Source organism: Eubalaena glacialis, chromosome 11 (assembly GCF_028564815.1).
Source record: "Eubalaena glacialis isolate mEubGla1 chromosome 11, mEubGla1.1.hap2.+ XY, whole genome shotgun sequence".
Lineage (NCBI taxonomy): Eukaryota > Metazoa > Chordata > Mammalia > Artiodactyla > Balaenidae > Eubalaena > Eubalaena glacialis.
This window is the reverse complement of record NC_083726.1, coordinates 99,281,743-99,297,397: the sequence shown is the minus strand read 5'-3', so window position 1 is coordinate 99,297,397 and position 15,655 is coordinate 99,281,743. Positions and strand designations below refer to the sequence as shown.

Sequence of the window (15,655 nt, the reverse complement as noted above, 5' to 3'; positions counted from 1 at the left end):
ACTACCTCTTGTCATTTTATTTTGGTCAAATGTGTGGGAAGTGTTCTGTCCATACAGAACATTGGAAAAGTAGCCCTTTAGGTCTAATATGTAACTGAGTCTTTCTACCTAGAAGATTTTCTTGCTTGGGCAGGGAGACATTTTTGGTTTTCCAGAATATTGGTCTGTGATAAGAAAGAGAGACACTGCTCAGAGTATATGGTGGAAATCACTTACTGAGTTGAATTCATGGGTTATTGTATTTAGTAGCAGTAAAAACAAAAGGAATAAAAAAATTAGCACATGGCAATGAAGATTTTTGCAGTGGAGATTTGAGCTAGAAGTATAAGTATGCTATCATTTTGAAGGATATTTTACAGTTAACAGGCTATTCCCTTGAAATGCTTCCACAAAATCAACCCAGGCTTCTTGGTCATTTGTTGTGAAAAAAAAATTTTAAATGAACTGCTGTTCTTATGATTTTTTACTAAGTAATTGGGCATTTGCTACTGATCAGGATAGCGGATAAACCCCTCTTACAATGTATCTCTTTCTATAACATTTATCTCAGGCTTACTTTGAGCCAGACTTTATTGTAGACCGTATTAATTTAATTTTCATTAAACCATATGAAGTAAGTTCTTTTCACTGTCCCCAGTTTGCAGATGAAGAAACTGGCCTGCGGAGAGGTTATCTGCCTAAGGTCAAGTAAGTACAGAGTAACAGAAGTAGGATTTAAAGCCAAGGCAGCCTAGCTCTGGAGTCTACATCCTTATCCTCTATGTCAGGCAGCTGTACTGTCCACAAAGATGGAGAAGGCAAGACTGTATATGAATACCACATTATTATGACTTTAATTCCTCTGGAATTTTCTCACTGCTTCACAAACAATTAAAAATAAAAGATGTGTCTTGACAAATACTGTGTGATATCACTTATATGTAGAATGTAAAATATGACATAAATGAACTCATCCACGAAACAGAAACAGACTCACAGACATAGAGAACAGAATTGTGGTTGCTAAGGGAGTGGAGGGTAGGGGAGGGATGGATTGGGAGTTTGGGATTAGCAGAAGTAAACTATTATATATAGAATGGATAAATAACAAGGTCCTACTGTATAGCACAGGGGACTATATTCAATATCCTATAATACACCACAATGGAAAAGACTGTGAAAAAGAAGATATATATATATATATATATATATATATATATATATATATATATATAACTTTGCCATACAGCAGAAACTAACAACTGTACTTCAAGAAAATAAGTTAAAAAAAAAAGATGTGTCTTGAAATTAGTTGTCTCAGTTTATTAGCCTAAAGAGTTAGGTCAATGAGGTCTTTTAACATCTGTACTTCTAGTGCAGAATAACCACCCACATAGAGACCTACATGCAGTGGTATCCAGCACTCCAGGAAAAAGAGAGAGAGAGAGAAAGATGTTTTATTAGTAGTATTTGCCTATTTCCATTGCGTAAATACTCCCACCATGACCGATTTCAAGCTACTAATGTGAATACAGAATCAGAAAGAGATACAAAGTAACACCGTTACATACTATAAGTAACACCGTTACATACTATTTCCACCATACAAATGCAATAGACATAAACGAGAGTATTGACCACAGTAAAATGTAGTGAAATAATTAGGAAGTGATGTCTTTTGAGTATTAATTTTGTTTTTAGTATAATATTTCATTGTAAGTTTACATAATTTAATTTTTTTCTTTTATTTATTTTTTTATACAGCAGGTTCTTGTTAGTCATCCATTTTATCCACATCAGTGTATACATGTCAATCCCAATCGCCCAATTCATCACACCACCACCACCACCCCCCCGTCACTTTCCCCCCTTGGTGTCCATACGTTTGTTCTCTACATCTGTGTCTCAATTTCTGCCCTGCAAACCAGTTCATCTGTACCATTTTTCTAGGTTCCACATATATGCGTTAATATACGATATTTGTTTTTCTCTTTCTGACTTACTTCACTCTGCATGACACTCTCTAGATTCATCCACGTATCTACAAATGACTCAATTTCGTTCGTTTTTATGGCTGAGTAATATTCCATTATATATATGTACCACATCGTCTTTATCCATTCATCTGTTGATGGGCATTTAGGTTGCTTCCATGACCTGGCTATTGTAAATAGTGCTGCAATGAACACTGGGGTGAATGTGTCTTTTTGAATTATGGTTTTCTCTGGGTATATGCCCAGGAGTGGGATTGCTGGGTCATATGGTAATTCTATTTTTCATTTTCTTAAGGAACCTCCATACTGTTCTCCATAGTGGCTGTATCAATTTACATTCCCACCAACAGTGCAAGAGGGTCCACACCCTCTCCAGCATTTGTTCTTTGTAGATTTTCTGATGATGCCCATTCGGACTGGTGTGAGGTGATACCTCATTGTAGCTTTGATTTGCATTTCTCTAATAATTAGTGATGTTGAGCAGCTTTTCATGTGCTTCTTGGCCATCTGTATGTCTTCTTTGGAGAAAAGTCTATTTAGGTCTTCTGCCCATTTTTGGATTGGGTTGTTTGTTTTCTTAATATTGAGCTGCATGAGCTGTTTATATATTTTGGAGATTAATCTTTTGTCCGTTGATTTGTTTGCAAATATTTTCTCCCATTTTGAGGATTGTCTTTTCATCTTGTTTGTAGTTTCCTCTGCTTTGCAAAAGTTTTTAAGTTTCATTAGGTCCCATTTGTTTATTTTTGTTTTTATTTCCATTACTCTAGGAGGTGGATCAAAAAAGATCTTGCTGTGATTTATGTCAAAGAGTGTTCTTCCTATGTTTTCCTCTAAGAGTTTTATAGTGTCCGGTCTTACATTTAGGTCTCAAATCCATTTTGAGTTTATTTTTGTTTATGGTGTTAAGGAGTGTTCTAATTTCATTCTTTTACATGTAGCTGTCCAGTTTTCCCAGCACCACTTATTGAAGAGACTGTCTTTTCTCCATTGTATATCCTTGCCTCCTTTGTCATAGATTAGTTGACCATAGGTGTGTGGGTTATCTCTGAGCTTTCTATCTTGTTCCATTGATCTATATTTCTGTTTTTGTGCCAGTACCATATTGTCTTGATTACTGTAGCTTTGTAGTGTAGTCTTAAGTCAGGGAGTCTGATTCCTCCAGCTCCGTTTTTTTCCCTCAGGACTGCTTTGGCTATTCAGGGTCTTTTGTGTCTCCATACAAATTTTAAGATTTTTTGTTCTAGTTCTGTAAAAAATGCCGTTGGTAATTTGATAGGGATTGCATTGAATCTGTAGATTGCTTTGGGTAGTGTAGGCATTTTCACAATATTGATTCTTCCAATCCAAGAACATGGAATATCTCTCCATCTGTTGATATCATCTTTAATTTCTTTCAACAGTGTCTTATAGTTTCCTGCATAAACGTCTTTTGTCTCCCTAGGTAGGTTTATTCCTAGGTATTTTATTCTTTTTGTTGCAATGGTAAGTGGGAGTTCCTTAATTTCTTTTTCTGATTTTTCGTTGTTAGTGTATAAGAATGCAAGAGATTTCTGTGCATTAATTTTGTACCCTGCAACTTTACCAAATTCATTGATTAGCTCTAGTAGGTTTCTGGTGGCATCTTTAGGATTCTCAATGTATAGTATCATGTCATCTGCAAAGAGTGACAGTTTTACTTCTTCTTTTCCAATTTGTATTCCTTTTATTTCTTTTTCTTCTCTGACTGCCGTGGCTAGGACCTCCAAAACTATGTTGAATAAGAGGGGTGAGAGTGGACACCCTTGTCTCATTCCTGATCTTAGAGGAAATGCTTTCAGTTTTTCACCATTGAGAATGATGTTTGCTGTGGGTTTGTCTTACATGGCCTTTATTATGTTGAGGTAGGTTCCCTCTATGCCCACTTTCTAGAGAGTTTTTATCATAAATGAGTGTTGAATTTTCTCAAAAGCTTTTTCTGCATCTATTGAGATGATCATATGGTTTTTATTCTTCAATTTGTTAATATGGTGTATCACATTGATTGATTTGCGTATATTGAAGAATCCTTGCATCCCTGCGATAAATCGCAATTGATCATGGTGTAGGATCCTTTTAATATGTTGTTGGATTCTGTTTGCTAGTATTTTGTTGAGGATTTTTGCATCTATATTCATCAGTGATATTGGTCTGTAATTTTCTTTTTTTGTAGTATCTTTGTCTGGTTTTGGTATCAGGGTGATGGTGGTCTCATAGAATGAGATTGGGAGTGTTCCTTCCTCTGCAATTTTTTGGAAGAGTTTGAGAAGGATGGGTGTTAGCTCTTCTCTAAATGTTTAATAGAATTCACCTGTGAAGCCATCTCGTCCTGGACTTTTGTTTGTTGGATGATTTTTAATCACAGTTTCAATTTCATTACTTGTGATTGGTCTGTTCATATTTTCTATTTCTTCCTGGTTCAGTCTTGGAAGGTTATACCTTTCTAAGAATTTGTCCATTTCTTCCAGGTTGTCCAATTTATTGGCATAGAGTTGTTTGTAGCAGTCTCTTAGGATGCTGTGTATTTCTGCGGTGTCTGTTGTAACTTCTCCTTTTTCATTTCTAATGTTATTGATTTGAGTCCTCTCCCTCTTTTTCTAGATGAGTCTGGCTAAGGTTTATCAATTTTGTTTATCTTCTCAAAGAACCAGCTTTTAGTTTTATTGATCTTTGCTCTTGTTTTCTTTGTTTCTATTTCATTTATTTCTGCTCTGATCTTTATGATTTCTTTCCTTCTGCTAACTTTGGGTTTTGTTTTTCCTTCTTTCTCTAGTTCCTTTAGGTGTAAGGTTAGATTGTTTGAGATTTTTCTTGTTTCTTGAGGTAGGCTTGTATAGCTATAAACTTCCCTCTTAGAACTGCTTTTGCTGCATCCCATAGGTTTTGGATGGTTGTGTTTTCATTGTCATTTGTCTCTAGGTATTTTTTGATTTCCTCTTTGATTTCTTCAGTGATCTCTTGGTTATTTAGTAAGGTACTGTTTAGCCTCCATGTGTTTCTGTTTTTTACTTTTTTTTCCTGTAATTGATTTCTAAACTCATAGCGTTTTGGTCAGAAAAGATGCTTGATATGATTTCAATTTTCTTAAATTTACTGAGGCTTGATTTGTGACCCAAGATGTGATCTATCCTGGAGAATGTTCCATGCGCACTTGAGAAGAAAGTGTAATCTGCTGTTTTTGGATGGAATGTCCAATAAATATCAATTAAATCTATCTGGTCTATTGTTTCATTTAAAGCTTGTGTTTCCTTATTAATTTTCTGTTTGGATGATCTGTCCATTGGTGAAAGTGAGGTGTTAAAGCCCCCCACTATTATTGTGTTGCTGTCGATTTCCTCTTTTATAGCTGTTAGCAGTTGTCTTATGTATTGAGGTGCTCCTATGTTGGGTGCATATATATTTATAATTGTTATATCTTTTTCTTGGATTGATCCCTTGATCATTATGTAGTGTCCTTCCTTGTCTCTTGTAACATTCTTTATTTTAAAGTCTATTTTATCTGATATGAGTATTGCTACTCCAGCTTTCTTTTGATTTCCATTTGCATGGAATATCTTTTTCCATCCCCTCACTTTCAGTCTGTATGTGTCCCTAGGTCTGAAGTGGTCTCTTGTAGACAGCATATATATGGGTCTTGTTTTTGTATCCATTCAGCAAGCTTGTGTCTTTTGGTTGGAGCATTTAATCCATTCACGTTTAAGGTAATTATTGATATATATGTTCCTCTTACCATTTTCTTAATTGTTTTGGGTTTGTTTTTGTAGGTCCTTTCCTTTTCTTGTGTTTCCCACTTAGAGAATTTCCTTTAGCATTTGTTGTAGAGCTGGTTTGGTGGTGCTGAATTCTCTTAGCTTTTGCTTGTCTGTACAGCTTTTGATTTCTCCATCGAATCTGAATGAGATCCTTGCTGGGTAGAGTAATCTTGGTTGTAGGTTCTTCCCTTTCATCACTTTAAGTATATCATGCCACTCCCTTCTGGCTTGTAAAGTTTCTGCTGAGAAATCAGCTGTTAACCTTATGGGAGTTCCCTTGTATGTTATTTGTCATTTTTCCCTTGCTGCTTTCAATAATTTTTCTTTGTCTTTAATTTTTGCCCATTTGATTACTATGTGTCTCAGCGTGTTTCTCCTTTGATTTATCCTGTATGGGACTGTCTGTGCTTCCTGGACTTGGGTGGCTATTTCCTTTCTCATGTTAGGGAAGTTTTTGACTGTAATCTCTTCAAATATTTTCTCAGGTCCTTTCTCTCTCTTCTCCTTCTGGGATCCGTATAATGCGAATGTTGTTGTGTTTAATCTTAGGCTCTCTTCATTTCTTTTCATTCATTTTTCTTTATTCTGTTCCGCAGCAGTGTATTCCACCATTCTGTCTTCCAGGTCACTTATCCGTTCCTCTGCCTCAGTTATTCTGCTATTGATTCCTTCTAGCGTAGTTTTCATTTCAGTTATTGTATTGTTCATCTCTGTTAGTTTGTTCTTTAATTCTACTAGATCTTTGTTATACATTTCTTGCATCTTCTCAATCTTTGCCTCTATTCTTTTTCCAAGGTCCTGGATCATTTTCACTATCATTATTCTGAATTCTTTTTCTGGAAGGTTGCCTATCTCCACTTCATTTAGTTGTTTTTCTGGGGTTTTATCTTGTTCCTTCATCTGGTACATAGCCTTCTGCCTTTTCATCTTGTCTATCTTTCTGTGAATGTGGTTTTTGTTCCACAGGCTGCAGGATTGTAGTTCTTCTTGCTTCTGCTGTCTGCCCTCTGGTGGATGAGGCTATCTAAGAGGCTTTTGCAAGTTTCCTGGTGGGAGGAACTGGTGGTGGGTAGAGCTGGCTGTTGCTCTGGTATACATAATTTAATTTTTAATAATGTCTGTGTTTAGCAACCAGCTCACAAATTTCCTGAAATTTAATCATTGGTTCTTGTGAGCCAGGATGAGCTTGTTCCAGCACCCCACTGCCTATGCGGCTTATGACATAAGTTTTAAAAAATGTTTTTATGTTTCATTGATAGATATGGAATCATATGGACACACGTAATGACATAATTAAAATTGTAGCTTTGTCTCTAGAGTAAAAATATTTATCTGGAATCTAATTATTACAAATAATGTTTAAAATGATCCTTTCAATGTTTACTATATTAGTAAGGCTATCTTCAGTTTGTGAGCAATTCCACTCTAGAGTTGGTATTGCTCTGAATCCAGTGTTTTCATTAATTAAATTAGTTATATAATTATGATTAATTTGTTTATATAAGCAATATACTCACATCATTCAAGTTTCAAAAATTCAAAATATATACTTTGAAAAATCTCCCTTCTGCTTCTGTCCCCCAATTTTTCTCTCTCCCTCAGGAAGCAACATTGATTCCTAATTTCTCACTAGTGTCCCCAAGTAGAAGATAACGTCAGTGTCATCCATCTTTCTGAGGGTAGGTAATGCCAACACCCAGGGAAAATGTTGACCAAAAGATGGCGGTTAGAGTTCATGTTAAGGCATTAGCATGGACTCAAAAGTCAATAACTGCAACACTATTAATAACCATACTGAATCGCAAATGACAAATTGAAACATGCGACATTTAAGGCATAGATGTGTGTGTGTGTGCATGTGTACAATTCTTAAACATCAGTAAGAAAAAAGAGACATCCTGATAGAAAAAAAAAAAAACCTCATAGATAAATAGAAGATTCAATACCATTGTCAAACAAACTGGTAAAAAATGTTAAAACTCAGTATTCAAAGACAAATGGATATGCCATACCATTTTTTACATATCTAATTGTCAAAGACTAAAAAAGTAGGAAAGTCATTGTTGATAAGAATGTGTGGAAACAGGCACTTTCTTATTTTTCTGTTGTGTTTCTCCTTGCCACTGAAGAAAATGTATATTCTCCAACTGCCCTGGCCTCTTTGCACTATTTTCTCATTATTCATAATCCTGGCAGACGCATCTGACTGACTGATCCTGAATCTCTTGTTTGCTTCCCATCTGCTCAGAAACAGGGGGGGAAAAAATCACATTTTGTCCTCCTTTGACTTTTGTGGTGGAAAGTAGAGTCTTACCTCCCACTAAGACCATACAATATTAAAAAAAAACAAAACAGAGTAAATTCAGGATTTGGGTGGGCAAAAAATCTCTTACCACATGGATGCCTTTGAAATAAGGAAAAAGAAAATAAATTTGATATTCTTAATTACATATAGCTAATCCAGCTCCCTGGATCCTCTCTTTTTTCTCTAGGTAGTAAAGCAACTGAGTAAAGAAAGGATTTTGTAAATGAGAAACATTGTAGAAACTGAAGAACAACTGCATTGTGGAAACCAGAACTACTCTAGTCTAGAATCTCTTGCTTGAACTCACAGATGTAGAGAACAAATTAGTTGTTACCAGTGGGGAGGTGGGAGGGCAATACAGGGGTGGGGGATTGGGAGGTACAAACTCTTGGGTGTAAGAGAGGCTCAGGGATGTGTTGTACAATATGAGGAATATAGCTAATATTTTGTAATAACTGTAAGTGGAAAGTAACCTTTAAAAATTGTATAAATTTTTTTTAAATATTAAAAGAATAAAAATAAATAAAATATCTTGCTTGGTTTTTGGGGCAGGCAAAATATTAGATTGCAAGCAACTTTTGGCTATGCACAGAGCTCACAGAATTGTTGTAACAGTCCAAGAAAGTAACTTCTTATTTCATTCCTTTTTTGCCTCTTGGGTATATAGGTATCTCCTGTATAGATGAAGACTTGAGTCTTATCTGTTGTTCCCTTAAATTTTACCTAATCAAAGAGGACTTCTCTGAAACGCTACATAAAGAAAAAAACAAAAACAAAACATGCCCACCACCTCCACCTCCACTCCCTATTCCCTTACCTGATTTACTTTTCTCCACGGCGCTCATTATCCCAAACATGTCGTGCGTTTACTTGATAATCTGGTCTATTGCCTGTCTCCTCCCTTCAGAATGTAAGCTCTATGAAGGTAGGTACGTGCGTTTATCCACTTACCCTTTCCTACTGCTTGAAGCAGTGTTTAATAACTAATTGTTGAATGAATGAATAATTTCCATATTACTTTATTGAAATGTTGCTCCATACTTAGAATTTTGGGAAATAGAATCTCCATACAGTTTGAAAGTCTAATTGCTCAGGAATTCTGAACCAAGGGTGAGTTATGATTCCTTGGGCATCTAAAATAGTACTATTGAAACAACAAGGTCCTACTGCACAGCACAGGGAACTATATTCAATATTCTGTGATAAAACATAATGGAAAAGAATATGAAAAAGAAAGTATATATATATGTGTATATATATATATATATGTATAACTGAATCACTTGGCTATACAGCAGAAATTAACACAACATTGTAAATCAACTATACTTCAATAAACTAAATTAAAAAAAATAACAGGGCTGGCTGGGCAGCATCCAGATGGCAGCACTTACAAGCTGTTTGGCTTTGGAATAGTCACTTGACCTCTCTGTGCCTTGGGTTCCTCATTCATAGCAAGGAGGGATAATAATAGTTCTTATCTCATTAGGCTACTGTGATGATGAAATGAGGTTATTCATGTGAACAAAATACTAGAATGGGGCCTGACACATAACAAGCATTCAATAAATATTATTTATCATGAAAAAATAAAAATAAAAAATAAGATAGTATTATTGGCTACCAGTTGTTGACAGCACAGAAACAAAACAAAACAAAACAAACAAAAAACAACAATAACAAAAACCCCTAAGAGCTTGCCACCAAAAAGGAATTGAATGCTGCCTCGGTGTCTTATTTAGAGTGCATATGTTGTCATCACAGTACCGTATCCTGTTTTATCATCAGGTTTTAGTACTGGTACAACATGTACACCTCACTACAGATGTGTAAGTAGTTGAAGGAGTATTTGCTCATAGTTTTCTTCCAATTTTTTTCCTTAGGAAGGGCTCAGGTCTTAGTTCTAAGCTGGAAGTATATTGCAGCAATGATTAAATCCAAAAGAGCTGACACTGATGTTTCTTTGTACTTTTTTAATTTCTGAGAGATCACCATGGGAAGTCTGTTTCTTGTTGCAAGTTTATCCTACTGGTTTGAGGGCTACTGGGACTCCTTACCAAGGGGATTTTGGATCATTCTTTGCTTTGATAAGTGGAAGTGACTTTGAGAGAAGCAATTCAGAATATAGCTTTCAGTGATATCACGTATGCGATGACTCACTATAATCATGAAGAAGGAATATGATTCTAACAACCTTGGCCAAGGGCCACCTGAAAATGTGCTTATTATATCATAACTGAACACTCCATACCTGTCTTGTCCATATGGTGTTATACAGATACACTGTCAAAATATTCTACAGAATTTTGAACCATTTTACTGAATGTTCTGAATGCAGTAGACACTCCTGGGATTCATTGTCTTGTGAATAATTCACATCATCACACATCACATAAGGGGACTGCTAGAAATTCCCTAAACTCCACATAATAGATTTTGAGAGTCATACCAGTTCAAGATGAATATTCTTGCAAAACACCCTCTCTGCAGCCTGGCATCTATACACTGGGTTGGGGTATAGAGCTGTGCTTAGTGTGTTTGAAAAAAGTCTACAGGAGCTTTGGACCCCAATGACCCTTCTGGAAAAATGGCATGAAATCACTCACTGGCTAGAGTATTTTGTTTTGTTGACATTACAATGTCAAATTTAGTTCATTTATATGACACCTCTTTAAGATGACATCACAAACCCTACATCTTCTAAGAAATATCCAAATTGTGAAGTTAGAACAGATTGTACAGTTCTACAACAAAATCAAAAAATTCTTACAGGGACGTTGATTATCTTTGTAAAATTTACATCTCTGAACAAAATCAGATGGTTTTGAATAGAACTGTGCCTTCGAGTTTTTCACAAATCCAAACTACCAAACGTTAGGTGAAAGGAGGACAAGGAGTGATTTTATAGTAAATGTGGGAATGCATGAGCTGCTGGATGTATTGGCGTTCTTCAACTGGAGAAATTTGTTTGGGAGTTTTTTGCTTCAATATAGAATAAAAACTTTTCAATATATATTCCATGAGGGCAATCATTTTGATGTACATTATTTTCAAGTTTCAAAGCAGATGTATTCAACTGCATATTTGTAATTAGTAAATTTATAATGTTGCCCTCTCTCCAATATTTTTAAAAAATCATCTTTTCAACATCAGAAATTATTTTGAGTGGAATTTATGGTCAAAGTATAATAATGCAGTAATAAATAAGGCTTTGCCAATTAGCATATGATAATATTATTTAAAAAATCTGGCCCTATATAAGCTTTTGATCCAGCCAACATTTCCCTCTTGCTCTGGAGCTACGCCCACACCTTTTAGCTGTGGTTATACTTTTAACTGAGGAAGACTTCAAGGAAATCTAAAAAATACAAAGTCATGATGTGCTATATGATGCTTTTTCTCAGAATGCTCTTAGGAAAAATTTTGTGTTTAATAATCCATTAAAAGTCTGTGGACCTTCTTGAACCACAAAGCATCAGGGATCTCACAATTTCAATCAGAGCCACCACGTGATTCTTTTACTAGTCAGAAATGGAGTAGCTTATGGGGTTTATAGTTCTAGTAGAACCTCCAAGTGAAGTTAGCAGAAACAGAGATGAGAGCTTGGGAAAAGTCTGATCCATACAAAATAATAATCGTTGTCATTTTCTGAACCTTTACAATGAACCAGGCACTGATCTGAGTTCTTCCCATGTAGTAACTTATTTAATCATTGCAACAATTCTAGATAAGAGATAGTATTATCATCTCCATTATGCAATTAGGGCAAAGACAGCTTAAGCAACTTTCACAGTGTCATACAGCTAGTGACATATATTCAACACAAAGTCATTTTTGATACTGAATTCAGGCAGTTTGGCAACAAGTCCACAGTTTTCACCCCTATCCTACAGCAATCTCCTTAAGAAAACAGGAAGTTAAGAAAATAGTATATCGAGAAAGCAGGATCCAGAATCTGATCATGGAGAATGTCTGCTTTTAAAAGATGGAAGATAGTAGAGAAACTATTAGAGACACTAGAAAAGAATCATATTTGAGAAAACTTAGAATATGTAATGTCATGAAAAGTAAGGAATGATAGAGGTATCTGCCACCTTTAACTGCTAAAGAATGTCAAGGAACATAAAGAAAATTACAGAATTCTGAACTTGGTGACTTTTGAAAAAGCAATTTTAGACCAAGTGTTGGAAGTTGGAAATTAGAGTTGAAGGGGCTGTGAGTAAGTGGAAGAACTATGGATTATTTTTCTAAAATATTTAACAAAAGGAGGGAGGATGAGATTGTGTAGACATCTGACAGAGTAGTGGCTTCAAGAGAAATTTTTATTTTAGAATAGGAAAAAACAAAGCATTTTTGTAAGCACAGAAAAGGATACTGAAGATAGGGGAAAAAGGAAGATCCAAGAAACAAGTGAGCATATTGATGTAGCAAACTCCTGTAAGAGACATGAGAGTGAGAACCCAAGTGAATCCAAGAGAACCCTTGGAAAGAAAAAAGAATAGCATACGATCTTGAGGCTGCCACTATTCAAATTACTTGGATTCTTCTTTTTTAATTATCTAGAACTTTGAAATGCTTTCTCTGATATTCAACTGGTATCTGAAAGAAAGACAACTAGAGACAAGACCACAGCAATCAAGCAAGGAGAATGTATTAATTAGGACTGTCTGGTTGCAAGTAACAGAAACCTACTAACACTTAGTATAATAAGGAGGGATTTATTAATAAGATGCTGGAGTGTCTCATAGCAAAGACTTAGCTGGGCCTCAGGAATTAGTTTAAACCATGGTCTAAATCACTGTGGAAAGTATAGAGTTCTCTCTCTCTCTCAAACTGTTTCTGCTTCTTATTGTACTTCACTGTAGTTTTTTTTTTTTTTTAATTGATTTTTTTTTTTTTTCGGCCACGCCGCATGGCATGTGGGATCTTAGTTCCCCGACCAGGGCTCGAACCCGTGCCCCTTGCATTGGAAGTACGGAGTCTTAACCGCTGGACTACCAGGGAAGTCCCGTACTTCACTGTAGTTTAACTTTCTTTGCGTCTCATGCAACATAATGGGAAAATGGACACTGCTAACAGCCTCCAAGGTGACATTTCTGTTATACAAGAGTGCGTTCAAACAGACTCATCTGTTTAGACTCCTTATTATGAGAGCATTCTGATTGGTCCAGCTTATGTCAGATGTCTACCTCTGGACCAATCAGCTGTGGTCAGGTGACAGTGTCATGTTTTATGAACATGCCTCTTGGCATTGCAACCTCTGGATGGGTCTGGGGATAGTTCCCAGAAAAACTTACAAGAAAATCTTGGGAGAAGTAAAACAGGTTTCTACTAAACAGGACCAATGAGGCGATGTTCTAAGATGTAGGACTAGGGTAGTATCACTCACATTTCTGATATCTTCTGGACTTTCATTTTCTTAAAATAGAAAAATCAACTCAGCTTGCTTACACACAGGAAGTCATTATGACAACCCAGTTCAGAACTAGGGCATTTTAAGCATAGACTATTCGACAAGCACAGATTGTACACTAGTATGTTCCAGATATAGCTTAGTGTTCAACAAAGCTACTGAAAATGAGAATTAAAATATGTGTAAAGATTTGAGTGGTAATAGTGAATGCAATTTTTCCTCTTATTATTATTTTATGCATTTTTGTTTCAAACAAAATTCTCATAGATCGGTGACAAACTCAGGGATAATAATTACCAGGCTTTCTCTTCAGCATGTGTTCTGCCTCTATTGCTGTTATTTCAGAAACAGTGGTGAATACATGAGCACAATGGACTGAGGCACGCTCCATGCAATACCGGTGATAAATCTGCCTTTCCCCAGCCTCTTTGTCTATGTTAAACTGTGAACACAAAACAAAACACACGCACATACACATTTGCTTACACCGATCCTTCTACACGAGCAAAACAAAATCACATATTTCTCATATTGTTTTTCCTCAAGGCTGTGTGAAATTTTATGACCACAAAAGAAATAATGATAAATTTCTATTAAACCCATTACTAAAGCACATAGCTACTTATGCTTACAAAAAGTGCTGTTTACTTCATCTGTGCTTCTAAACTGCCATTTAAACCCCTATGTAAATGATATTTCCCCTTTGCTATGATCATAGAGAACTCTTGATGTTTTTGGCATTTTAATTATCCTTTTACTTATTTTATAAATGTTGAGCTAATTCCTTTCCCCAAGGTCTTTATCATATTTTTTCCGTAAGCAATGAAACAAAGCTGTCATTAAACTTGATGCTGAAAGTAAGGATAAGTATTATCCTTCCTATTCACTAAAGGAAACCTGACAAAGAGAAAAGACAAATGCTTTTCCATGCTATATAACTCCCAACACCGTGAAACTTCAAGGAGTGTACAGTTACTTTAATTAGATGGTGTGTTAGATTGTGTAATCATCCATTATTCTGGGTATCTTAACTTTAAAAAAAAAAAGCCAAACCCCCAACAGTTACTTAACACAGTTAGCAAACGTTGCGGGCTTTTGCCATTTTGCTTAGTTACTGAATGTTATGTCTCTATAGCTGCATATGAAACTAGCAGTGTCTAAGACAAAAAAGTATATAAAGTTTCTGGCATTGTATTAGTGGGGTGCTTTTTGTAATAAAGATTATTAGAAGCTCAAGTCTATGTATCAGACACTTCTAAGAGCGATATCATATTTAATCCTCATAAAGCAGAGACACATTTTTTGTCTTCATCTTACGGAGGGGGAAATTGAAACTTTTAGGGGTTAAGAAACTGGCCCAAGGTCACATTCCTATTAAGTATCTTAGCAGAGCCCTAAATTGATCCCAAATCAGTTTGACTCCACACCTGGGCTCCTGCCTGCTTTTATATCAAGTAGATTCCAGCTCAATCAACATGGCAATCTCAGTAACGACTGCACCATATAGAGGAATGTACTAAAAGAGACTCATTAGATGATTCTAGAGATTACAACAGGGGCATTCCTAGAGCATTCTTTCTTGACTGTAATATTTGCAACCATCTCTCTGAAAATGTCTGAATCAAGGCCCTATATGGCATGCTTAGATCAGCTCTATATGGCTGGTCTCATTCATTCAACCAAATCTCTCATTCAGCCTACATTTGTTTAGTAATTTACATACTTTTGTTGCTTTCAAAGAGCTTATGAATGAGAAAGCAGGTAAAAATTGGGCAGAAATGAGTAAGTGTCTGAGTAAGGTACAGGATCAGAGAGGGTCTGATTCATCCTGGCTAAGGAGAGAGAAAAGTATCTCATATTTATGCAAGTGTTCATATTGTCAGTATCACCTCTAGAATGTATGATTTTCAAGGGCAAGGAACATGACTTATTAATCTTTGTATTTCTAAGTTGATTAGATAAATAAAATGACATTTGGACTGAGGCATGAAAGTTTAATTTGGGGAAAGGTTATTTTGGACTGAAAAATTTAGTTGCCCCAAAGAACAAATATATAAAGTCAAACTGTATGTGCAGAAAATAGCAGGACATCTGATGTGACTATAGCATTGGGTGTAGAATGTAGGACAGGTAATAGAGAGACATCCTGGTAATAGGACCAGATCTCAGAAGTCCCTGAAGACAAGGCTAGAAA

At 35.8% G+C, this 15,655-nt stretch overlaps 1 protein-coding gene across 1 annotated transcript in view; it reads right to left on the bottom strand.

Annotated features, from left to right (window-relative positions):
- The window catches only part of GYS2 (glycogen synthase 2), a 61,609-nt gene that overhangs the window by 24,668 nt on the left and 21,286 nt on the right, over nt 1-15,655 (bottom strand). Inside the window, exon 5 of the mRNA XM_061204547.1 lies at nt 13,759-13,903. Within this exon, the coding sequence (XP_061060530.1) occupies nt 13,759-13,903 (145 nt within the window). The remainder of the gene's footprint in view (nt 1-13,758; nt 13,904-15,655) is intronic.